At 37.7% G+C, this 25,146-nt stretch overlaps 1 protein-coding gene across 7 annotated transcripts in view; it reads right to left on the bottom strand.

The window, feature by feature from the left end:
* Positions 1 to 364: 364 nt before the first annotated feature.
* The window catches only part of LOC131143792 (uncharacterized), a 52,097-nt gene continuing 27,315 nt past the window's right edge, over positions 365 to 25,146 (bottom strand). Inside the window, exons 3-5 of one of the 7 annotated variants that reach the window (XM_058092133.1) lie at positions 19,984 to 20,314; positions 5,556 to 5,614; positions 365 to 1,022 (exon numbers count right to left, since the gene is read on the bottom strand). In XM_058092133.1, the coding sequence (XP_057948116.1) occupies positions 991 to 1,022; positions 5,556 to 5,614; positions 19,984 to 20,314 (422 nt within the window). In that variant the 3' untranslated portion in view covers positions 365 to 990. Of the gene's footprint in view, positions 1,023 to 5,434; positions 5,615 to 19,795; positions 20,315 to 25,146 lie in introns of those variants that run through there. The other 6 variants (XM_058092139.1, XM_058092138.1, XM_058092136.1 and 3 more) reach the window with 6 other exon arrangements.

Genomic DNA, 25,146 nt, shown 5'->3' on the forward strand with positions numbered 1-25,146 from the left:
TCACCCAAAAAATGTCTAGGAATTTTGGTAATTTTGAATACTTGTATAACTTAAAACACACCCACTCCTCACTTGAGGGGAAAATAAATGAAATTTACAAAAATATTCAATGGAGGAATGCATATTTTTCAAAGCATGAATTTCATTAGAGGTTAATCATATTTATTTGTTTCAAAATGATTGTGATAAAAAAAAACATAATTAGATCACAATATTTTTAATTGCTTGTTTCTTCTTGATTGTGGTCAAACAAATAACTAGTGTTTGTAGGATCTATATTTTATTGTCACTTATGCTGCATTTGGGAGCTTGAATTTCGATGATATCCAAAAATATTGACAATCGCCTGGCAGAACAATGGATCTGAACTCCAAGAAAAGCCATATTTCATAAATAAAAAATTGGGGTGCCACTAATTTCAGTCCTGTTGCAAAACAGAGGGATTTGTACAAGGAAGGAAACTAAGTGCTTTGAAGCTTGCTTTCTTTTTATCCGTACAACAATGAAATTCCTTCCATAGAACAGATTGGTTACAGTATCAAAGCCACACTGTTCATCTGAGTAAAGAGCATAAATGACAGCAGTGACGTTCTCCTTCCACAGAACAGATTGGTTGCAGCATCAACGCCACACAGCTCATCTAAGTGCATAAATAATTCAGCCATTCAATCATGGACTCCAAAGTGCAAGTGACTCATGCCGTTCTACGTTCTTCTCTAACTAAGATCGCATCTAATACCCTTGAGAGCAACTTTAGGCCAGGGGAGCTCCGTGCCGAGTGAAGGGAAGAAAAATATAAATATTTCAAGTTCCTGCCCAATGATTATGTATTTACAGACAATCTATCATCTCTGGTGAGAACTACACACAGAATTGCCGACACACAATCCAGGATGAGAAACAAAAATCCAACAAATTAATTTCTCACAAACCGGAAAACATATCAGAAAAAATTTATGCCCTGCAAACATTACTCATGATTATCAAGGGTTACCACATATCATACACCATGAGACAAGTTCCTGCATACAAGTGAATTTAAAGTGGATTAGTAACAGAAAATGAACAGTTAAAACCAAAAGAAAAAGGAAAAAAAAAAAAAAACATTTAACAGAGAGAGAGAGAATGAAACGAAAAATAATAGAACACAAACAAGGAATATGTTGTTGGAAAAGAATATCTTGCAAATCAGTTAAAAATTCTCCAAAGCACAAAACCCCAGGTGATCTATAAGACGATCCCACATGCAAGGATCTTGTAGTCATATTGACACTATTGAAGATCATAGTAATGTGTAGCCCTAACAAGGAACCATTTTAAATGTGGACATTCAACATCTTCAACACGATAAAAATTTCATCCGCACTTGAGGTAACATATACCACAGGCTAAAAACTTTAGTACCGCATAAATGTTTGACACACAATTGTTTAATAACATTCATGGATTTATTGCACAATGAACTATAATATTGCACAAATATCAAAGAAATTATTATATCTTCATTATATATGATCTCTATACTAGTAAGATGAAACATACACATTCACATACATTTTGGGTGAAATAGTTTTGGTTGCCACCTCCAATTATGCAATCTTACACTCTATGTTCCACTCCAAATTTAAAAACCTTTCCTATTTTAGGCATCAACTAATTGTAGAACAATGCAAGGTGAACCTCCCCTCCTCACCAAACCCCACAGCCAACCACAAAGAAATTTCTCCAAAACACCAAAACTTGGTGATAGTATTAGAATATCCCAAATGTAAACCACCACAAAGCAGACACACACACACACACACACACATATATAAGCAAACGAATAGACATTCTTGGCTTCCAAAACTGCAATTCTAATTTCTAATGATTTTGAATAAAAAAATTCAATCCAATTTATGTAGATCACTGAGATGTCCAATTTTTAATTTTAATAGATTTTTTTATTGCGAGATACCCTCATACTTTCATCAATAATTTATCTTTACAACAATTTAGTACGATTTTTCATGGAAAAAAATTATTCTATATTCTTTAAAGAATATGTGACGGTGAGTCCTAACATCTTAACCCAGGTCAAAGGTTCAACTCACATAAACGGTCTCGATAAATATAGAGGTAAGATAGCATACAGAATTTCCTCCCTAGACCCCTGATGGCGTAGGAGCCGTGTACACCCAGTGTTACAAGCATTTAAAAAAAGATGAAAATACATTTTTTACTAATTATTTATTCCTATTATAAATTACCTGTTGTAAAGTTAGAGACGGAGGAGGGAAGAGGAGAAGGAGAGTAGAGAGGAAGAGAACAAGAGAAAAAGAGTGGAAAGAACTGAGCGGCAATTTCCTAGAGTCTACGTACAGCTCCAAGTCTACCCTCTTATATATTATTAATAATAAAGTCTTAGGGACAAACATACCCCCATTAACACAACCTAATTATAAACACAACATATTCTTTTCAAACACTCCCCCTCAAGCTAGAGGTGTATAAGTATCACCTAAGCCTAGCTTGTAACAAATATTAGACAAGGTGGGCCTAAATAAAGGCTTCATAAAAACATCTGATTGACAAATTTCACAGAGGGAGTCCTCACTACCTTCTACAACATAAATCCCTCACATAATTATACTCAACTTCTATGTACTTTGTCCTCTCATGAAACATTGGATTCCTAGCTATATAAATGGGAGTTTGATTATCACAAAACACATCTATTGGCTTCATTACCAAGAATCCCATCTCTGACATTAGAGAGTTCAGCCACATAACCTCACTCACAGTATGAGTCACAGCTTGATATTCTGCTTCAGCACTAGATCTTGCTACATTAATTTGTTTCTTGCTACACCAAGTAACAAGATTACCTCCTACAAATGTACAATATCCAATGCTTGACCTTCAATCATCAACAAATCCAGCCCAATCTGCATCAAAGTAATCCCACAATCTCTCAACTTCTATTACATTTATATATCAAACCTTTGCAAGGAATGCTTTTGAGATGCCGCAAAATCCTACAAACAGCATCCTAGTGTGGTTGTTTGGGATATTACATAAACTGACTCATCACCCCACTGCAAAAGATACGTTAGGTCTAGTGACAATCAAGTAGATCAACTTGCCAACCAACTGCCTATATCAATGTTTCTCTTCAAAGTCCGGTCCAACATCCCAATAAAACTTCACATTTAGATCCATAGGAATATCAACTAGTTTAGCTCACAACAAACCAATCTCACTTAGTAAGTGAAAAAAGGGCAGCCTAGTGCACAAAGCTCCCGCGTATGCGGAGCCCAGGGAAAGGACAGACCACAATGGGTCTATAGTACGCAGCCTTACCTTGCATTTTTGCTATAGTCTGTTTCCACGCCTTGAGCCCATGACCTCCAAGTCACATGGCAATAACCTTACCGTTGCACCCAAGTCCAACAACTAATCTCACTTAGTAAGTCCAACATATAATTTCCCTAAAATAAATTTAACCTTTTTCTACACAGTACAATCTCAATACAAAGAAAGTATTGCAGAATACCTAAGTCTTTAATTTGACATTTTTCCTGAGATCACTGCTTAACATCTGCAATCCCACTACGGTCTTTATCAGTGATGAGGATATCATCAACATAAACTACTAGAAGTACCACACTTGTCTCCATTTTGCAGAACAAAACAAAATGATTAGAGTAGCAGTAGATAAAGCCAAATACAGAAACTACAACATTAATTTTGTCAAACTAGGCCCTGAGGAGACTGTCCAAGACCATAAATGGCCTTAATGCAACATGCATACTTTACCATCCTCCCCCTAAGCAACATACTCATGAGGTTGCACCATGTATACCTGCTGCAAATCTCCATACAAGAAGGCATTCTTCACATCCAATTGATATAAGGTCCAATCAAAATTAACTGTCAATGAGATCGATACAAGAACAGAATTTAATCGAGCAACTGGAGAGAAGGTCTCAAAATAATCAATACCATACATTTGGGTTTACCACTTGGCAACCAACTGAGCCATAAGCCATAATTCATTCGATAGAGCGGTCAGCAAGATATTTGATGGTGAAGATCTGACGGCACCCAACCAACTCTTTACCAAGAGGAAGATTCACCAAGTCCCACGTCCCTCAAGTGGTAGGCATACATTTCTACATCTATAGCATGCTTCCACCCAGGATTAGCAAGTGCTTCAACATGCAAGGAAAGGATAGAAACTGAGGAAATAGACAAAGCAAAAGAACGCATAGGACTAGGAAGGTGAAGAACTGAAACTTAATAAGCGATAGGATAAGCAACTAAGGATTGTTGAGCACATGTTCGAATACCTTTCTGGTGAGTAATGGGTAAATATCCAAGTCGCATTAGGATGAATCTCAAGAACCAGATGTTGAAATAGTGATGGGTATAGGAGGCGTCTGCATGGTGGTAGTGATATCTGTGTTGCTTTCCGTTGTCCATAAACCTTCAATTGTTTCTCCAGATCAATAACCTATAGATTTGGAAGAGGGGCAGAAGATTTCTCGAAAGGGATAAGGGTAGGAACAGGTGTATCAACACAAGAGAGGAGGACCTTAAATTGTTGATGGAATCAAAGTATATTCATTCAAGGAGCACCCAGCACTGGAAAAATAGGGTGTCCCCTCAAAAAAGGTGACATCAGCACTAACATATTTCTTATAAGCATGGGGATCATAACATCTATATCCTTTTTGAGTTCTCAAGTACCCAAAAAAGACATATTTAACAGCACAAGGAGAGAACTTTTCTTGACTAGTATGTGGAACATGAACAAAACATATGCACCCAAAGACACGACGCACAACAGAGAACATGGATGTTTCTTGGTACACAATGGAGAAGGGAATTTGTCCCCCTAGAACACTTGAGGGCATCCTATTGAGCAGAAAACAAGTTGCAAGAAGAACATCCATCCAAAAGGTTTTAAGAACATGTATATATAAAGGAATACAAACTGTGCTATGTCAAGTAAATATCTAATTTTTTGTCCAGTTACTCCATTCTGCTAAGGGATATGAGTACATGATGTTTGATACTTCAATGAATAATCCTTTTGGCCAAGCAAAGAGACTAAAGCTCATTTTGAACAAATTCAAGTGCATTACCAGATCGAAAAATTTGAATACTGACGCCAAAATGAATTTTTATTTCCTAGTTAGAACTCAGTAAATACATTAAAAAATTCAGACCTATTTTTTAACAAATAGATACAGGTCATGCATGAAAAATCATCTGCAAAGGACACAATATATTGATGACTAATGAAATTATTGACTCTACACGGACCCTAAATATCTGAATGAATAAGAAAAAATAATGATTTACTACACAAGACTTGACTCTAGACAGAAACGATTTCCTAATATGCTTTCCCAACTAACATGCAGAACATTCAAAACAAGAAACTGACTTGAACATAGGAAGCACTTGTAGTTTTTGAAGGGATGGATGATCCATACGAGCATGCTACTAATCAAGAGAAACACCAGGAGTAGAAATTGAAGAAGCCACATGACAAGAATTAGACCCACCATGACCACCATCGATATAGTACAAGCCATCCACCAATCCTCTTCTTCGTCCAGAGATCCTAAATAATACAATGAGAAGGAAAGAAGGTCACAGAGTAGTTATGGGACTTAGTTAATTGACTAACTGATAGCAGGTTCAAGGGAAATTTTGGCACATATAACACACACACAAAAAAAAAAAAAAGAATAGAAGGAATTGAGAGAATATTGCCAGAAACAAAAACCAATGTAATCAAACTATCAGCAAGAGTAACCTTAAAGTGCAAAGTAATGAGGTTCAAGGAATCAAACAAATTAGGACTACCTATCATATGAGAGGAGGTACCAGAATCTATAACCCAAGAAGCCCGGTTGTACCTGAATGGGCCACAATAGCACTAGATGTAAAAGACTGAGTTTTGAGTTGTTGAACCATGAAAAACAATTGTTAAACTTGATGATGTAATCAACTCCCCAGTGGAGTGGCTAGGTGCATTTGAAGTGTCAATAGTAGAATCGCCCTCCACAAGAGACTTATTGGCCCAAGCTGCTTTGCCAAGGAGATGCCAACAGCAATTAATGGTATGATTTTCCTTGCCACAATGTGTGCAAATGAGAGAATTGCCACGACGAACTCCTCATTGTATTACACAAGTGCTGCCACGAGCACAATCTAAACCTCATCCTGGTCCTCCAAAGTTTCCCCTACAACAGTTCGAGGTAATATGCATGGCTGACTTATCACAGGAAGGAGCTTGAGTAGTCAAGCAGCACACAGTAACACCAACAGCACTTTCAGGGCTTCAGAAAAAAAAAAAAAAACCAGAACTTACAACACTTCAAACTCTCTAAATCCAGAACTTAAATATGCAGCTATGACAAAAGAACTGAGCTTACAATATCCTACTAGGAATGCTAAACCACCAAGAACAGGGTAGACCACAGCAAAGTACTGCAGGCATTTAATAAACAAGCTGGCAGCAGTTCCAGCCATTACGGCTGGCAGCAACTGGAAATAAATGCATAGAAGAACAAGAAATAAATATTTGAACACCAATTGAAACCAACAAGTGACCAGTACAAGATTGCAAGAAATCAATCACGAATACTCATCAGAACAGAATCTTCAGCAAACCAGAAACAGAGTGACAGAGGAACAGCAGCAGCAGCAGCATACTAGAAACAGAGTACAACTGAGCTCACATCAGCAAATCACCATGAAAACACAGCTTCCTGCAACAACCTAACCCAGGGGAAGGTGTCCTTGAACGACTCTCAAACCAACCAGAAAATCAGATTTGAGGACTGATTAGGAGAGGATAAAGAAAAAAACGAAAAACAGAGCATCAAAACTAATTCAGATAAATCAGATTTGAAGGAGATCAATGCTCTGATATCATGTAAAGTTAGAGCAGGAGGGAAGAGGAGAGAAGCAGAGAAGGAGAGAAGAGGAAAAGAGAGGAAAGAACTGAGCGGCAGTTTCCTGAAGTCTTAACTACAGCTCCAAGTATGTCCTCTTACATATTATTAAAAAATAAAAAATAAAAAAGCACAACCCAGTGCACAAAGCTCCTGCATATGTGGGGTGTGGGGAAGGGACAGACCATGATGGGTCTATAGTACGCAGCCATATAATTAACAATAATAGTCTTAAGGACAAAAATACCCCCATTAACACAACTAAATTATTAAAATAACATATTCTCTACTTACATTACCAATTCTCTATTTTTCAAAAGATAAAAAATTACACATAAGACACCAAAGATCCAACTTTTAAATAGACAAGATATTAAAATGTTTACATTAAATAAAAGAAAAAGGATGTTTGACCATACCATACAAGAATTATAATTTGGTTGTATAACAAAGCTAAAATACTTCTGCAAGCCATTGAAAATTTAAAATTTTCAAAAACATTATTTATTATATCACAAATAAATTCTCTATTATACTTTCTTATCAATGCTATAATTCTTCTATTAAAGTATAATACATTTTTATTCCCAACTAAACAATATTCTATATCATTATTCCCATAAAACGACTTGTATAATAGTCAGTATTCTTCTTATTAGGTACACATGTGATGCAAAATTGTTGGGAAGAAAAAGACCCGTCTAACATCCAATTTGATAGAAAGTGTTCATCAAAAGGGCAATACTATTAAGGCTATCAAGGTCATGACTGCTGCATCTGATTACTCTTCTTGCCATGAGCAAGTGGTTTTTGTGCATTGCAACAAAGGGAACACCTTGTGGCTAACTGAAATAGCATATGGATTGGTCTTGCCAAGATATTCCTACAGGTTTGTCTTAATTTTTTTAAGCGTATTTATTGAAACTTTTGAGTAGAAATGAGGGAGGACCACCTACATCTTTTAGGCCACCCATTTGGCATAGTTATTTTAGGTGTAGATGACTTAGTATAACATTCCACAGTAAATAAGCGATTTGTTGGAGTCTTAAAATTTTACAATAATGGAAACAGAAACCCTCGTTGGCATCTCCATATCTAGTTTACTTACATTAGGACATCATGTTCGTATTGAAATTTTCCTTGCATTGTGTAGTTTCCCATTTTGTTGGGGTTTATATGTAAAATATGTGTTCTAGTGGTGGGTATAAATACTTAGCTGGTTAGTTGTTTAAGACAGTAATCAATTTCGATCAGATTGCAATTCAGTATCTCTCTCTCACACGCAGCCAGCCCTCCCCTCTCCTCCTTCCTCCCTCCTTCCTTTTCCTTCTTCCCTCCTCTTTTCTGTTCTGTTTTGTTCTCCTCTTTCTATCTCTCTCCCTAATTCTGCTTCCGAACTTTCTCCTCTCCTGTATAACTTCTGTCTTGCTGCTTTCTCTTCTTCTCCCTTCCATCTTCTTCTTTTCTCTTCTTCATTCCATGCCTGTATCAGAGCAAATCCAATGATTCACCCACAATCTTCCTCTGACCTGTATCCATAATTGTCTGTAATCAACTCCCTTGAATAATCCAAAAATTCTAACCCCAACCATGAAAATAACTGAAATTCACTTCCAATCTCTGCACATTTCTTTAAACAGATAAAATCCAACAATTTAGCAAAGAAATCAAGGGGAAAATTCAAAAATTTGAAGCACTGTTCATCATTCGGAACTTCCCCAGAAAATTAGTCACATCCCTTGAATTCAAACACCAATTTCCAGGCATCCACATCTCTCTCACCATTGAAGACAGATAACAATGAAAAGCCATCCCTGATGTCCCATTACTGCTCAACCACCAGAGAAGCCCCACACACCGACTGAAGTTTTCTCGGATGACTCCTTCCAGAATCCCACTATTCCCAAAGTTACTTTGACATACCACCACCACCAATCGAATCACCATTTCTTGATCTACGATCAGCCAGAATTCCATGGCTGGAGTAGCCTCACTGGCAGTGCATGCACCCCACACACCAGCAATATGCATGTAAGACAGAACCAGAACGCTCTGCAGACTCCAGATTTGCAAGAAATTGCTTCCAGCAGAGAAAATTTGGTTTTTTTCCCAAGATGTCGAAAAGAATTGAGGAATTCAAGTGCTAGTGTGTGTTACATGTATTTGGAGGGTAAATTCAAGCTATCAGAACCTTCGCATAACTTGCAGAACATAGATATTTCAATTCCAGCCAAGATATTTGCAAATATGTGCAATATTTTGATCTGTATTGCTAAAAGTTGGACTGTCAGTGTACCATCGCTATTCTGGAGAGTCAATTATCACTGCAGCACCAAGGATTAGACACCATTGCTGCATTTTCATGCTAGCATCAGATTTAGGGAGACTGATTGTGGGATGCTTTCTGAGAATTCAAGGAATTGGGAGATAGCTTGAGCAATTTGCGTGCCTAAGCTTAGACCCATTGTAAGTTGTGCTTAAAGTCTTTGTGAGGTAACCAAAATCTTCCATCTCTTCTATCTTGGACTGTGATTGCTCTCTTCAATGGTTTTTGTTAGATGAATTAATCTACCAGCATTCAGATTGAGAGACTCAGCTGCAATATTTGAGATTTATTGTGATATATTGGTTTTCCTTCCTGATATTGTGAGAATGATCTGAAGAAATTTAATTGATAGTATTAAGGGTTATCTTAGTCATCTAGCATTGTTAGTGTGCGAGTGTTATGTTCACAAGTGAGAGTTAGTAAGAGCATTATGGCCATTGGTACGTACCTTGACATATATTATAGATAAAGAGAGACCCCTATCATTGTGATTAGGTCTTCCATTTCACCCAATTATTCAACACGGTATCAGAGCATGATTCTGAGACCTAAACCCTAATTGTCACAACCACCATCGAAACCGAACCCAAAACCCTAAATCCATTGCTTGTCTACCATCATAGAAGTTTCCAGCAACACCATAGCCGTAAAAAATAGCCAGCAGCTGTGGGAAGCCAGAGCAGTCGCTGCAAAATTTCTGGGCAACACTTCCAGTTTAGGAACACAAATCCACAATAGAGTTTGCAAAAATAGCAGCATAGTCACCCACAGATGCTGCCGATCTGCCCCCCACTGAAATGTCATCTCCAGCAGCTTCCTCATGAGCCGGTCGAAGGCTGCCAGGGCCAACCTCACATGCCGGCACGTGAAGCCAATTTCAGGCATGCTCCTAGCCTGAATTCTTCCAGCAGGGCTCAAATCCCTCTATAAACATATTATTGATGTTCATGATGTTTTGTCCAAAGATCTCACCTTTTTTAGTTGCTCATTTATGACATTTGAGGATGGTTAGTCGATGCTTGTTGAAGCTGTTTGTCAATGTTTATTGAGCCTTAAACAGTAGTATTTTCTGTGTTTTTTATTGGTACGCTGTGGGCTTGTGGTTTGCATCAGTTGCCGAAGGTTGTGTATGTTGCAATCGAGTTGGTGAATTCGAAAAACATGTTTCCCACTGTATATGTTTGATTTTCTGCTCTATCAAGGTTGTATTTGTGTTCGGATGGAGTTCCCAAATCCCAAAACTGTGTCACCCTCGTCAGTTAAGTGTTTAAGTGAACAGCCTACTATAGTTATTTCATAGAAAGAGTATTTAGAGCTCCCATAGCATCAGGCATCCCAACAAGCATCTCATCACATTGCCTCTTTTGCTCAGAAAAGTATCCATATCACCTATATGCCATCCAGTATCTCTCCCACTAGGCCCTAGATTATTGACTCTACTGCTACTGACGATATTACACGTGTCACCAACTTCTTTTCTACTCTCTAGTATTCTACAAATCTACCTCAAGTTACCATTCCTGATGGTCCACCACTGCTGCTAAGTGAATAGGAACAGCAAATCCTATTACCTCCATCTCTCTTTCTTCTATTCTCTACATTCCTAAATCCCCCTTTAATCTCATGTAATTAGTAAAATTACATATATGTAACCTTGTTTTCTAACTCTGTTCTTATTCAGGATCTGAAGACAAGGAAGACGATTGGCACAAGGCATGAGCCTAGTGGACTTTACCACTATGAGTCATTGTCTTCTCCTATTGCCTGTAATTGCCACTACCACACCACATCAAATCCATTGTCGCCTTGGTCATCCATCATTGGACAAGTTAAAATAGCTAGTTCCTTCTTTGTGCTCACCGCTTGCTCTCTCATCAATAAGATGTCATTTTTTGTCCTTGGTGGTAAAATCCCATATTCAATTATCTTCCCTAAAGCTCCTTTGTTCTCCCTTCCTCCTCATATATTTGGTCTTATGTCCTTCATTCATCAGCTAAATCCAATAATGGATATATTGGATCCTCATGCAATCAAATGTATTTCTCTGGGTTATTCCTATACTAAAATAGGATCTCGATGTTATAGTCCCACTTTACATCAATCCTTTGTCTCTGTTGATGTCACCTTTTTTGAGTCTACATCATAATACTCTGATTCCTTCAGTTCTATTGACCTTGATAAGCCTCTTCCTCTGCTTAGCCTTCCCGATCCTATTTCATTTCCCTCATCCAATCTTCCTGCATCTTCATCCAATTTAAGTCCTTCTCGTCGCCTGGATCATCCCAATCTGCAAGTGTCAAAATGACGACTCAAGGGAGAAGAGCCTCATCCAACTTCCACTTCTACACCTCCAATTTCCTCGTAAGATGATCCTATTTCCCAAGTCGTTGATCCTCCTATTGTTGTTTGAAAAGGTAAACACACTTGTACCCAACATCCAATCTCCAATTTTGTTTCTTATAATTTCCTGTCACCCTAATACAATTGTTTTGTTAGTACTCTATCTTCTATTGTTTTTCCCAATTCTATTTCTGAAGCCATGTCCCATTATGGGTGGAGGAATGCAACGATAGAAGAGATGCATGCTCTACAGGACAATGATACTTGGGACTTAGTACTTCTTCCACCTGATAATTCTATGGTTGGTTGTTATTGGGTGTACACTGTGAAGGTTAATTTAGATAGTTCCCTAGCTTGATTGAAGGCCCGCCTAGTTGCTAAGAAATACACTCAAGTGTATGGCCTAGACTATTCAGACAGTTTCTCCCTCGTAGCCAAAATTGCCTCAATACATTTGTTCATCACCCTTTTTTTTATAATAAAAGAAGAATTCATTCATAGAATAAGGATATACAGCTAGGAGAATAAAACATCTCCTTAACAAAATCTGGGAAATTCAGATAAAAAAGACAAAGGAACAACCTCTAGACTAAATAACAAAAGAGAAAAAAAACCATCGTGAAATGACACTCCAACACAAAATGCCATTTGCACTGAATATCAGAAAATCTCACCCCCTTAAAATTCCCTTGTCCCACATAACAAAGAGAATCCAAATAATGTATCTTTTCCCAAACCAGCAACTGAGCCAACTTCTTCTCTAAAAAATGCACGCATTACACTCCATCCACAACCCCCAAAAAAACTGCAAAAAAAAGCACATTTTCAAAGCCCTGCCCTTTACCTTTTTTCTTGCCAAATCCAGCAAAATTCACTGCCAAAAAATCCTCCACTATCTGAGAACTCACCCAACATTCTCTTAAAATACCAAATAACTTGCTCCAAACAGTCCAAGCATATCAGCATAATCGCAATGAATGAACAAATGCGATGATGATTTTGAACAATTAAAGCAAAGAACACATATGTCTAGAGCTGTAGCCTTCAAAGGTCTCCTAACCTACAGCAAGTTATTGGTATTAATTCTATCAAGCGCAACCAACCAAATAAAAAGCCTTAATTTTAAAGGGGATTCTGGGGAACTATAGAGAGGAAAATAAAATTTTGACCTATTCAAAAAATCACAAAAAGATTTGCACAAATAAACCTTTGAAGGATCCAAAGACCAAAACCATGTACCTCCTCTAAAGAAAAACAACAGTTATTCAACAAAACTAGCAAAAGGATAGCTCTCCCATCTCCCTATCATTTAACAATCCACGGAAGTGGAAATCCCGAGGCAAAGGACCACCAAAAGAAGAAATGGACTCATCCTGCCATGAGCTTAAGCGAAAAAGACATAGAACCTGTCTTTAGTACCCCCCTTGTGCAGTTTCAGAGAACAATTGAATACATTCTTCCCATATAGCTGTGTGCTTTGTGTAGGTTTGTCACCTGGTCCTAAAGCTTCGTCTCCCTCTCCTTTAGAGTTTTCCTCTATTAATTGAACCAAGGCTTCCTCTTCATACAAGGCTAAATCAGCTCCAATTGATCCACCAACAATTCCTTCTCAGATTCACAAAAGCTCCTCAAGTCATCTTCCCTATTGGAAACCTCCTCTAACCCCTCTTTCTCACGAATCTCTAGCTCCTTTTTTATGTTCCACCAGCTAAATTTAAAGATAGTTGTGGCTCGGTATCAAGCGATGCAATCCACAAATTCTCCTTCATCACCTTCAAGTCTTCCAAGCATTGTGTGTTTAATACCTCTCCATTCAATTTTTCCTTGAGAACTTTGCCCGCCCTCCCTTTCTAACTTTCCCCCGGACTCCAATCCACCTAACTTACTCATCAAACTGCTAGAAGGGAAACTCGCTTCATTGAATCTTAAATTTTTAGGTCCGGAAGGTCCTATTTCCCCCTCCGAAATCAGTTTTGAAACCATATTACTTTTACCCTTTTCACCCCATCGGCAAACAACCCTTCTTGGCCCGTTATTTAAATGCCCACGTTTGCAATCCCCACTACCATCATTAAGGGAGAAATTACTCCAGAATTGCCCAATTCTTCTACCCCTTAACGAATGCTCTTTGACAACTTCTAAAGAATGATCTGTTATCCAAAAGCCTATAAAAGCCGCTTCTAAGAATGGTCTGCTTCCAACGAACTAAGTTCTTGGAGCCACAATTTGCACATCTCATGATGTGATATTCTTTAAAGTCAATAGACAGCTTCATTAAGACTTCTAAACATTTGTTCCATCGCTCACTCTGATTTCATTCTAGGGCACAAAGTGCCTGCCTACAACCTCTAAGACGCCGCTTTTCAATATAAATAAACCTACCCCTCTCATTGCTCCTTAGTTCAACACGAATCCTGTCTCCCTTTCCACAAAAAAGAGCGTCCCCTGTTCATCCATTCACTACTTCTAATAGACGCAAACACAATACCCCCCAGGAATCTCAAGATCCATAAGCACTCCTTTTTCAGTAAGATATAAGATAAGAAACTCCCAAAAAATTCAGATTGCTTGAAAGTTGAAATGTTCAAGTAATTAGCATTGAAATTTTTTCTCTCAATCTTCATAGTAGCATGTCCAACTATCTCCTTTCCTTCCCCTATACCCACAAGCAAATAGGCAGCTAGAAAATAGGCACTGTTCCACTAGGCAAAAGAACACAAACAACCAGAAAATTACCAAAATAGCAGGTACAAAAAATAACCAAAAACAACCGACCTGCCCCAGGCTGGAAATCTGACAGCCTCCCAAAGTGAAGGTTGGAGGCTCACACAGCCTTGCTGAAGATTAGCAGGAAAACTAGTCGGGCTGCAAGACCATCTCTGATGCTAAAGAATTCCATGCAAACAGTGTCAAAAGCAGGGCCATCTTAGATGTTGAAAGTCAAAGAGGACAACCCAGATGGGAAACAAACAGAATCAATCACTGAAGAGGGCACCCACAGAGAATCGACATAGATAATCAAGCTAGAGCGCTAAGACAGGAGCACTGGAGTTGCTGAGATACACTGCTCCTATTTGATTCTCACAGCCAAGGAGGACTTGCCGCAGCGATGCACTGCTCCTACTCGATTCTCACAGTCAAGGAGGACTTGTCGTAATGATACACTATGGTTCAAAAGTGGAATATCTCTGGAGAGGATCGAGAAAATAAGACAAAGTAGGGTGCAGGGAACGACCCTTCAATTGATGAATCAAGTTGCTAACTTTCATATCGTAAGTTTTGCAACCTTAATGAAGTTCAATGATGGAGTAAAAACAACCACAATGTCCTCTTTGGTCGTTTCTAGGTATTACTTTGGGCAACAGAGGAAGATAATCGCAGAGGGTTAGGCTAGGGTTCTAGGTGATAAGTAAGGAGATGAAGGAAGAACAACTACGATGAAGGAAGATCAACTTTGCTGTGTGAAGAAGGGCTAGGAAATGGTTAGCAAAAGGAGGAGCCATCCTTGAGGACTCAAAGGCTAGGGATAAAGGCGCCGAGAGAAGAACATCGAGCTAGCTCCTTTTCTTCCAACGAAAATCTACATTTTCATCTCCTCAACCACAACCTATCACTAGCCTCTACACCAGCTAGACAAAAAGAATGCTTTCCTACATGAAGATTTTCAGGAGGAGGTCTATATGGAGCAACCACCTAGGTTTGTAGCTTAGGGGGAATTAGGCTTAGTGTGTCAGCTCAAGAAGTTCCCACATGGTTTAAAATAGTCTCCAAGGGCATGGTTTGGTCGCTTCAGTGTTGTAATACTTGAATTTGGCCTTCAACGGTGAGCAGTAGTAGATCATTCTTTACTTTATCATCATATTCCATTCGGAAGGATTCTGCTTATTTTGTATGTGAATCATATTGTGATTACTAGTGAAGATGATCAAGGTATTTAGAGCTTAAAGCATTTCCTATAGACTAAGTTTCAGACAAAGGATTTGGAACCATTGAAGTGCTTCTTGGGAATAGATGTATCAAGATCTCGTACCAAAACCGTCTTATCACATAAGAAGTATGTTCTTTATCTTTTAGATAAGATTGGGCTATTAGTTCCAAACCCGTTGATAAACCTATGGATCCTAACAATAAGCTAGTTTTAGATATAGGTGATTTGTTGCTCAACCCAGTACAATATGAAAGACTTGTTGGAAAGCTAAATTATCTCACAATCACTCAACTAGATATATCTTTCACAAGAAGTGTTGCAAGTAAGTTTCTTGATTCTCCAAGAACAAGTCACTGGGATGTAGTAATTCGCATCTTGAGACATCTCAAAGGGGCACTTAGATAGGTCTCTTGTATCAAGATCGAGGTCACACTCATATTCAGGGATATATTGATGCAAATTAGGCCAAATCGCCTTTTGATAAAAGATCCACAATCAGGTACTATATCCTTGTTGGTGGAAATTTGGTTTCTTGGAAGAGTAAGAAACAAACTATGGTGGCCATGTCAAGTGCAAAGTTAGAGTATAAGACCATGGTTCACACTACATATGAACTTGTTTGGTTGAAGAACATGTTGGCAGAACTAGGTTTTCCACATTCTCAATTTGTGGAGCTGATGTGTGATAATCAAGCTGCCATTCATATTGCTTCCACCAGTGTCTTCCATGAGCACACAAAACACATTGAAGTTGATTGCCACTTTAGTTGGGAGAAACTTGTGCAGAAGCTCATTACCATCACTCATGTGAAACCTGACTTGCAACTTGCTAATTTATTTACTAAAGCCTTGGGGGTGCTCATGTTAAATTCATTCGTAACAAGCTAAAAGCATATGATATATATGCTCTAGCTTGCGGGGGAGTATTGATGGTTATCTTAGTCATTTAGCATTGTTAGTGTGCAAGTGTCATGTTAACAAGTGAGAGTTAGTAAGGGCATTATGGTAATTGGCATGTGCTTTGACATATATTATAAACATGGTCTTAAATTTCCACAAAATTGTCAAAATTTCGGTCAAAATTTCCAGTTTCTATCACCCTCGAAATCAAAATGGCAATTGATTTCCATCTTCAATAATTTCTATTGAAATCTCAACAAACCATCCAAAATTTATCGAAACCTCGAAATTTTAGCAAAACTTGTTGAAATTTGAACAACACATTGAAATTTCCTCAAAATTCAAATGAGAGATTTAGGAGTGAAGTGAAAGTTCTCTCTTAATTTATTTTATTTATTTTTATCGAAACAAAAGATTATTACAAGTGCTTTTGAAATTATATGAAAAAATAAACTTACAACAACATTTTATTTAACCATTAATATCTAAATTATCATTATTTGTATAATGAATAATATTTAAACGATTTATGAATTTCATTTGTATTAACTGATTCACTAAATATGTTTAATGTCCATTATCTTACAAATATGTTTGATGCACATATTATATTACAACTTCTCTACCTCATACACATCATAGATGTATTTACTTGTAATATATTAGTCCTAGAACTTACATTATTATGTCTATTAATCATTTCTAAAGCTTCATAAAAGAATTCCATGCTTTGCTACTGATTTCCATTATTTTTTCAAATCAAAATTGACATCGAAATTTCCGTACTTTTGGAGCTTTGAAATCTGAGTCGAAATTGAAATTTAAGACTCTGATTATAAATAAAGGGAGAAACCTATCATTGTGATTAGGTCTTCCATTTCACCCAATTATTTAATAAATAGTATACGACATATGAGAGACATTCAATACCAGAAATACTGCTTAACCTGAAGACTTTGAATTGGGGCAATACTTGTAATTCCTGACATGATATGAATTTGTGAAACAATACATGAGCTTCCAAGCCTTGCCTTGAAGTTTCTCCTTGTTTCAATGGTAAATTTTCCAAGAGAAAATTCACAGATTGGCTGTTTCATCATGATCTTTATTTTGAATCCAATGGAGTATCAAAAAAGAGGACAAGATTTGCACCTTATAAGCATGTGGGCTATGCAGCTAAGTGGTGGTATAGAATACAATACTACTAAAGACAACAAGGTAAAACTCAAAATTTTCTATGGTTTAGAATGAGAAGTTTGTTAATATCAAAATTCTTCCCTGACTATCATGATGAGATCATTCCCCATCTAAAGAGAAGAAGAGAGTTCTTATTTGGGAGCAGCATGAGCTTCCAATCTCAAAACAGCCTATCAAGGATGAAAAAAAAGAAAAAAAAAAGTTACTATGGACTACACATATGATCAAAAAATAGAGGAAATTGCAAGTGACTCTAAATTAGTGAATCTAAATTGTCAAAAAAGCCTATCAAGGACGAAATAGAAATTGATGTACACCTATGAACACAAAGTGAAGAAATTGCAAGTGACCTCAAATTTATTGTTGTCAAACATTAACAATGTGGCAATGAAAAGCTCAACTGATTGTGTAGATGGTAGACCACATGATGCCATCCTGGGACAGGCAAATGCAATGGAACCAAATGTTCAAGTTATTGAAGAGTCCTAGAAGCAGCCAGCGAATGCCTCCCTCCCTGTCCTACATCAAGAAGCTTCAAGAGAAGTAAAATCTCTATATTCCCCTTTGTTTTTTCTAATATTCTTGATTTATTTTTTTGAAACTTTATTTCTAGAATTCTCAATGATTAATTAATTCTTAAATTTGTTTATCAATTTCTAGGCAATTTCTATGCATTATCTGGAGCAATGAATTGGATTTTGTTTGGCCTTTTTATGTCAAGGTGCACATTAGGTAATTGTTTTTCAAAAAACCATGAATGATATACCCCTTTCTCTCATTTTTTCCCCCTACTAAAATGTTTCAGTTAATATTTTTTTCTTTTGAATTTTGTTTTTTTCATTGTTTTTACTCTTAGGATTTCAAATGATCACAAAAAGTTCAAGTTCTCGACATGAGAATGCTAAGGTGGATGAGTGGTATAACATTAAAAGTTAAATTAAGGAATGAACACATTCACGGTAAGTTAGGTGTAACCCTTGTAGAATATAAGATAAGGGAGGGGCGGCTCAAATGGTTTCGACATGTGCAGTGTGTCAAATAGTGCACCAGTGAGGAGTGAGCTAGCTACCGTGGGGGCACTATCAGGTGTAGGGGTAGACCTAAAATAAATTCGAATAAGATAGTGAGGATCTATAGTCCTGAATTTGTCAGATGAAATTGCCTATGATCATGTAAATTGGCGGAAAGGGGTTCATGTAGTCGACCCCACCTAGTGGGACTTAAGGCTTGGTTTGTTGTTGTTGTTGTTATTGTTGTTGCTGGTTTGTGATGATGTATTCAATATAAAATTTACACTTTGTACATTATAGATCTATGCTAGATACAAAGAAGGCATGACCACTCATTTTCAATTATAGACAGGCTATAATCTAACTTTATATTTTAGGATTTAGGAATCTAGAAATCCTCTAGAAAGGTGCATGCTAGACAAGCTTTCTTGAAAGGCATAACTGAGTTATCCTTTTCTTTATGTATTTGTCTAGCCAGACCTTTGTACTAATAACATTGCTATTCTTCTATTTTCCGATTTCAGTTTGTGACAAAGATTATAATGTTGTTTTGTAATTTAGAATTTTAGATATTTTCTCCCCTCCCCCCCCCCCCCCCAAATCTCTCAGTAAACAGTGACATGCTTACATTACACTTGTCACTGGCATGAAAATAATTCCCACCTAGTCTTTTTACATTTTTGAACCAAAGCATGTTGTGTGATCAATCTAATTTTGTTTTTCTTATAAACAATTTGCAGTTATTTTATTTACGAGTACTTGATTAGCAAACTACCCAATTAAGCACCTCAATTTGAATTGGTGTATCTTAGAAATAATTACTGCAACTATCAAACTGTATTGCTCTTTTCCTTCAGATTGAGCTAACTGCAATGTTCTAACTTCCACAGATAAAATATTGTGTACTAGCAAGCTCAGGTCTATTTTGGCTTGGAAATCTCTTTAAGTTGAAGGTTCTCTCTGTTTTTCCGCAGCATCTCTGAATCACAGAGCAATTAATATTTGTTTTGCACATCTTATTTCATATTTTGCTTTAAAGACATTTAATTATTTGTTTGTACTAAAGATTAGTAGAGGGCTGTGGTGCGTATATTTGCACACATGGATATGCATTGGAAAATTAGGATCATACAGCATAACAATGAGTCATCAAAACCAAAAGAAATCAAGCATTTCATTTGTCATATAAATTATTAGGGACTGGTCAGAACAATGAAAAGAAAAATCGTGCATACTACCATCTATATTCTATATGGAAGATGAATGGGAGAAATTACAGTTACAGTTAGCCAACTGCTGACTGGCCTGCCCAGGTTCAATAAGACTCAACTCCATATCATGAGTGGCTGTCCACCCAGGCTCATAGGCTTCAAGAAAACCAATCTTTGCTTTATTAGGAAGATCATGGGGATGAACAAATGGAACTCCTTGTGGCCAGCCAATCTCCATTCTTATGTTGGTGCATGGACTGTCAAGTGAGTGGATGTGACTCTCACACTCTTTCAGGTTGCAGAACCTCAGCTTGATGCCCTTCTTATCAGCAATGTCTTGAACCCTCTCCTTGAGAACTCTCTGTGCTTCAAGCCGTAACCTCTTAGAAGGTGGCAGAGGCTTGCATCTTGAATTATTTTTCCTCCTCCTCATCACTGGCTTCATAGATCCTGTACCAGCATTTCATCGATCCAAGGACCTGTTGTTAAAAACTGCTAACTAAGAGCTACTCACATGGAGAAGCAGCAAAAATAACCCAATATCAAGACAGCCTAACTAAAAGAACACCAAGAAAAATATAATTAAGATTTATCCTCATTTGATATAATATTACTACTGTTAAAAACACAGCTAGGCATCACAAATTTCACTTTCTATCGAAAAAGGAAAGATCATTGATCTCTTGTGCCATCCTGATTGCTTCATTTTTTCCATTCAGAACATAAATGATTATTGGAAATGGCTACATATTGCTATTAGTGTTGTGCTCCTTTCAACTCATAGGGCAAGAACTCTACAAATATCAGTTTAATGATAGTCTAAATGCTTTCATCAAAAAATAAGAAATAAAAAGGATTCCTAATGCAAGATAATAAACTAATGTTCGGGCAAATTACTGATCACTAAAGTCAAGCATAACTTTATATATGATTTATTTCCATTTAGTTTCCAATTTTATGTGTGTGAGCCTCAACTCAATGTAAGGATGTTACATCCAAACCTGAAGGCAGAGAATCAGAGATTCTAATCATAGAAATAGTCTCTCCAAGCATAGAGGTAACACTGCACACATCAAGCGCCCACCCCCCCCACCCCCCCCGGGCCCAGGATGGTGTGGGAACCTTTAGCATTGGGTGTCACATTTTTATTTTTCTATTTCTTTTTCCAGCAAGCACTAACTGATTTACTTTTATACCAGGACAGAAATTGATTCAGATTTTACATTTTTTTTATATAATAAAAGAAAGCGTATCAGATAGTGCAAAAAGAAGGTACAACCTGCAGGGACAAGGAGTCCACAAAAAAAAACTGAAGATCACACACCATGAAACTAGAAAAATTAACCAAGAAAACCCCTTTTTAGACCCTTTCCATCATAATTTACCAAACTCTTCAAACTAGCTAATTCACTTTGACCCTTCAATTTAAGCCTTTTGTCACCATCCAAGCAAGCCTCCTTCCTCCAATATCACTCAACTTTAAATCCAGCTTATCCAAAAGATGTTGGGCTTCTAAATCCTCCTTGGGAATTTCTTCCACAGGAGTAGGCAAAATTCCATCACTATGCTGTGAATTGTTTACAAAACCATCATTTTCAAAAATAGACACTCCCTCCAAACCTTCCAATGGGCCAAGATGAAAATAAGATAAATCCCCTACTTCGCCGCAATAATCAGAAACATACCCATATTTTTCAAAATCTCATCCAACAATAACCCCCCACCACAGTCAAGTTCATTCAAATCATCACTTTCTGAATCTGAAATATCCCTCATTTCTTAACCTCCTTTTCTTTCCTTTCCCTATTGTTGCACTCGACCTCCTTCTTTGTAAGAGAGTCTTCCACTCTGCTAAATTCTTCTCTAGAGTCTTTACTTGAAAATTTTGTCCTTGTCACGCCAGAATTTTCTCTGTTCCCATCAAACACCTTCCTCATCTCAGCGCCCATACAAACTAGCTTCCAGCAAGCATACACCTTACTGCCCTCAAATCTATCAAAATCTGGACACAATAAATCATCAATCTCCCCCATAACAGCTCCTTACCTCCCCATTTTTTAACACTTCCAGATTTGTTATATTTTTAATACCATAGTCTAATTTTAGCTCTGTACAATTAATAGTCTGGCTATGTACTGGAGTTTAATCAACCTGACTTGAAGTTTGGAGTGATGGACTCTGAATGTGAATTTTAATCTACTCCTTCCCAGTGCTCGTTTCCTGAACTCTTTAAGGACTGATATCTGGTCCTTTCCGTTCTTGAAATCCGGCCTGGCTTGTCTGATTCCCTGTTTCCCTGTCCAGCATCCTGACCTTCGCCATTTACTTTCTGAATAGTACCCAAGGAATGAGGACCCACTCTAGACTCCCAACTAGAGCCAAACTTGGATAAACCTAAGTCTTGGGCTTGCTCAAGTAAATGGCTCAGTTTATATAAAAAAAAGAAAAGAAATACCCATCTTTTCAATAAGTTGGGCCAGGTCCAAAACAAGAATCATACCTCCCGGCCCATAAATCTTTGCTTCCTCCACCCTGACTGCAACCGTAGCAGCCTCCGAAACGAAGGACTCCTCCGCCAGAATCCTACCTACCTTCTCAGGTAATTCTGACTGGTTGACCAAGATTGCAGCCTTCGGAGGTTGCTGACTGTTTGACGATTGGTTAGCTATGGTTGGCTCCAGCAGATTGATGGAAACTGCTGCTGACTTCAAAAGCTCAGCCTTGCTCATCTGAACTATACCGCCATACCTGCAGCACCTATCCTCCTTAACAGCTGCCATAACTCAAACTCCAGAGAGGGCTTGACTATTGCAACCCTCGCCTCTCTGTATATTACCTTCCAGCACGACATGCCTCCACGATTTGAAACGTGGATGACCATCTGCAGCCATAACACCCAAATCTTTTCGTAACTCCTTTGCCAAGTCACAGAAAACATTTGCAAATCTTCTCCATCCCTCACCTTTGTGCCGCCAGGCATGGACACAGAAAATATCCTACAATTCCAACCCAACCCTAACTCCAAGAACTTTTCCACCTTCGTCCACCTAATCGACAGCCAATAGTTTGTAATACCCTTCTGAAAACTCTGAAAACCCTTCTCCATCCGACCAAAAAACCATCAATCCTTTGACAAACCACGAAACAGCCTCTTTTGATAACCTAACCCATCTGTTATGAAACATAACTCTTCTCAACCACAAGCAATGACGATCACCCCTTGCCTTTATATAGTCGCAGATCAAAGGATTTTCCTTCGATCTGAATTGCTCGGCTCATCAAAACATGCTGCAATGTGGAAAAGAAAACTGAATATTCCACTAATGAATGAAAAAGATTACATTCCCTTTAAATAGATGATAATTCTCATCTAATTACTAGGGATATTTACAACCTACTAAAAATAGAATATCCTATTTAAAATGGAAAGCAGTAAAATAGGAAATACTATCTACAAAATCGGGTAACATGCTATCCAAATCCCCTAGGATCGTGGAACCAAAAATAGCTAACAAATCAACTGATTTGTTAGCTGTAAATCTCCTAAAGATCAGCCTAGAATAAAGGCTGATAGATATCTAATAATTCTACACTCCCCCTCAAGTTGGGCTGTAAATATTGATTAGGCCCAGCTTGGAACTCAGATTATCAAAATTCTTTCTTGACAGAGCCTTGGTAAGGATATCGGCTGTTTGGAGACATGTAGGCACATACAACATCTTGATTATTCCTTCCACTATTTTTTATTTTATGAAATGTCGATCAATCTCCACTTGTTTTGTTCTATCATGATGCACTAGGTTCTTTGCAATGCTGATGGCTGACTGATTGTCACAGAACATCTTCATGGGTTCTTCACCTGAAATCTTTAATTCCTTTAGAAGCCTTCTTAGCCATATTGCTTCACAAATGCTGTGTGCCATTGCCCTGAATTCAGCTTCTGCACTGCTTCTTGACACAACTGATTGCTTCTTACTTCGCCATGTAACTAGGTTTCCCCACACATATGTGCAGTACCCAGAAGTTGACCTTCGATCATGTATTGATCCTGCCCAATTTGCATCACTTTATACTTCAATATCTCTTCTTTGATTCTTCTCAAAAAATAATCCTTTACCTGGTGTTAGCTTCAAATATCGTAGGATTCTATAAACTGCCTCCATATGTTCTTCATTGGGATTGTTCATGAATTAACTCACCATACTGACAGAAAAGCCAATATCAGGTCAAGTGTGAGACAACTATATTAGTTTTCCAACTAGTCTTTGATATCTGCCTTTATCCACTGGTGCACTATCTTCCTTAGCTCCTAGTTTGGTTGTTGAATCCATAGGAGTATCTTCTGGCTTGCATCCGAGCATCCTAGTCTCTTTCAAAAGATCTAGAACATATTTCCTTTGGGAGACAAAGATTTCCTTCCTTGACCGTGCCACTTCCATGCCTAGGAAGTATTTGAGATTCCCAAGGTCCTTGATTTCAAATTCTTTAGCTAGAAAACTTTTGAGACTATTCATTTCCTCCTCATAATCTCCCATTAGAATGATGTCGTCCACATATACAATGAGGATAGAAATTTTCCCTTTAGGAGAGTATTTAACAAAGAGTGCATGTTCTGATTGACATTAAGGATTGCCATACCTCTTGGGGATTGCTTGAGCCCATATAAAGATCTTCTGAGTTTGCAGACTTTGTTGTGTGTAGCATGTGTCTCAAATCCGAGAGGAATTTCCATGTAGACTTCTTCAGCTAGGTCTCCATTAAGGAAGGCATTCTTGACATCTAGTTGGTGTAGAGGACAGTCTAAATTTGCTGCCAAAGATAAAAGGACCCGCACTATATTTAACTTGGCTACAGGAGCAAATGTCTCTTCATAGTCGATTCCATATGATTGAGTGAATCCCTTTGCTGCCAGTCGAGCTTTGAATCGGTTAACACTTCTATCTTCATTGTATTTCACAATGAATATCCATTTGCAACCTACTAGACGTTTTCCAGTTGGTAATTCTGTGATCTCCCGTGTTCCATTCTTTTCTAGTGCACTGATTTCTTCCCAAACAGCAGACTTCCATTCAGCTGTACCGAGAGCCTCTTGTATGCTATTAGGAACCGGGATTTTGTCGAGGTTGGCAACAAAAATATCTAAAATTCGATGACAGCCCCTAATATGACACAAAAGTGTATATTGGGTGTTTTGTGCATGATCTCACACCTTTTCTCACAACAATAGAATAATCACTATCATCATTAGTTAACTCATTATGGGAAGTCTCGGGATTTGAGTT

Source organism: Malania oleifera, chromosome 12 (genome assembly GCF_029873635.1).
Source record: "Malania oleifera isolate guangnan ecotype guangnan chromosome 12, ASM2987363v1, whole genome shotgun sequence".
Classification (NCBI taxonomy): Eukaryota; Viridiplantae; Streptophyta; class Magnoliopsida; order Santalales; family Ximeniaceae; genus Malania; species Malania oleifera.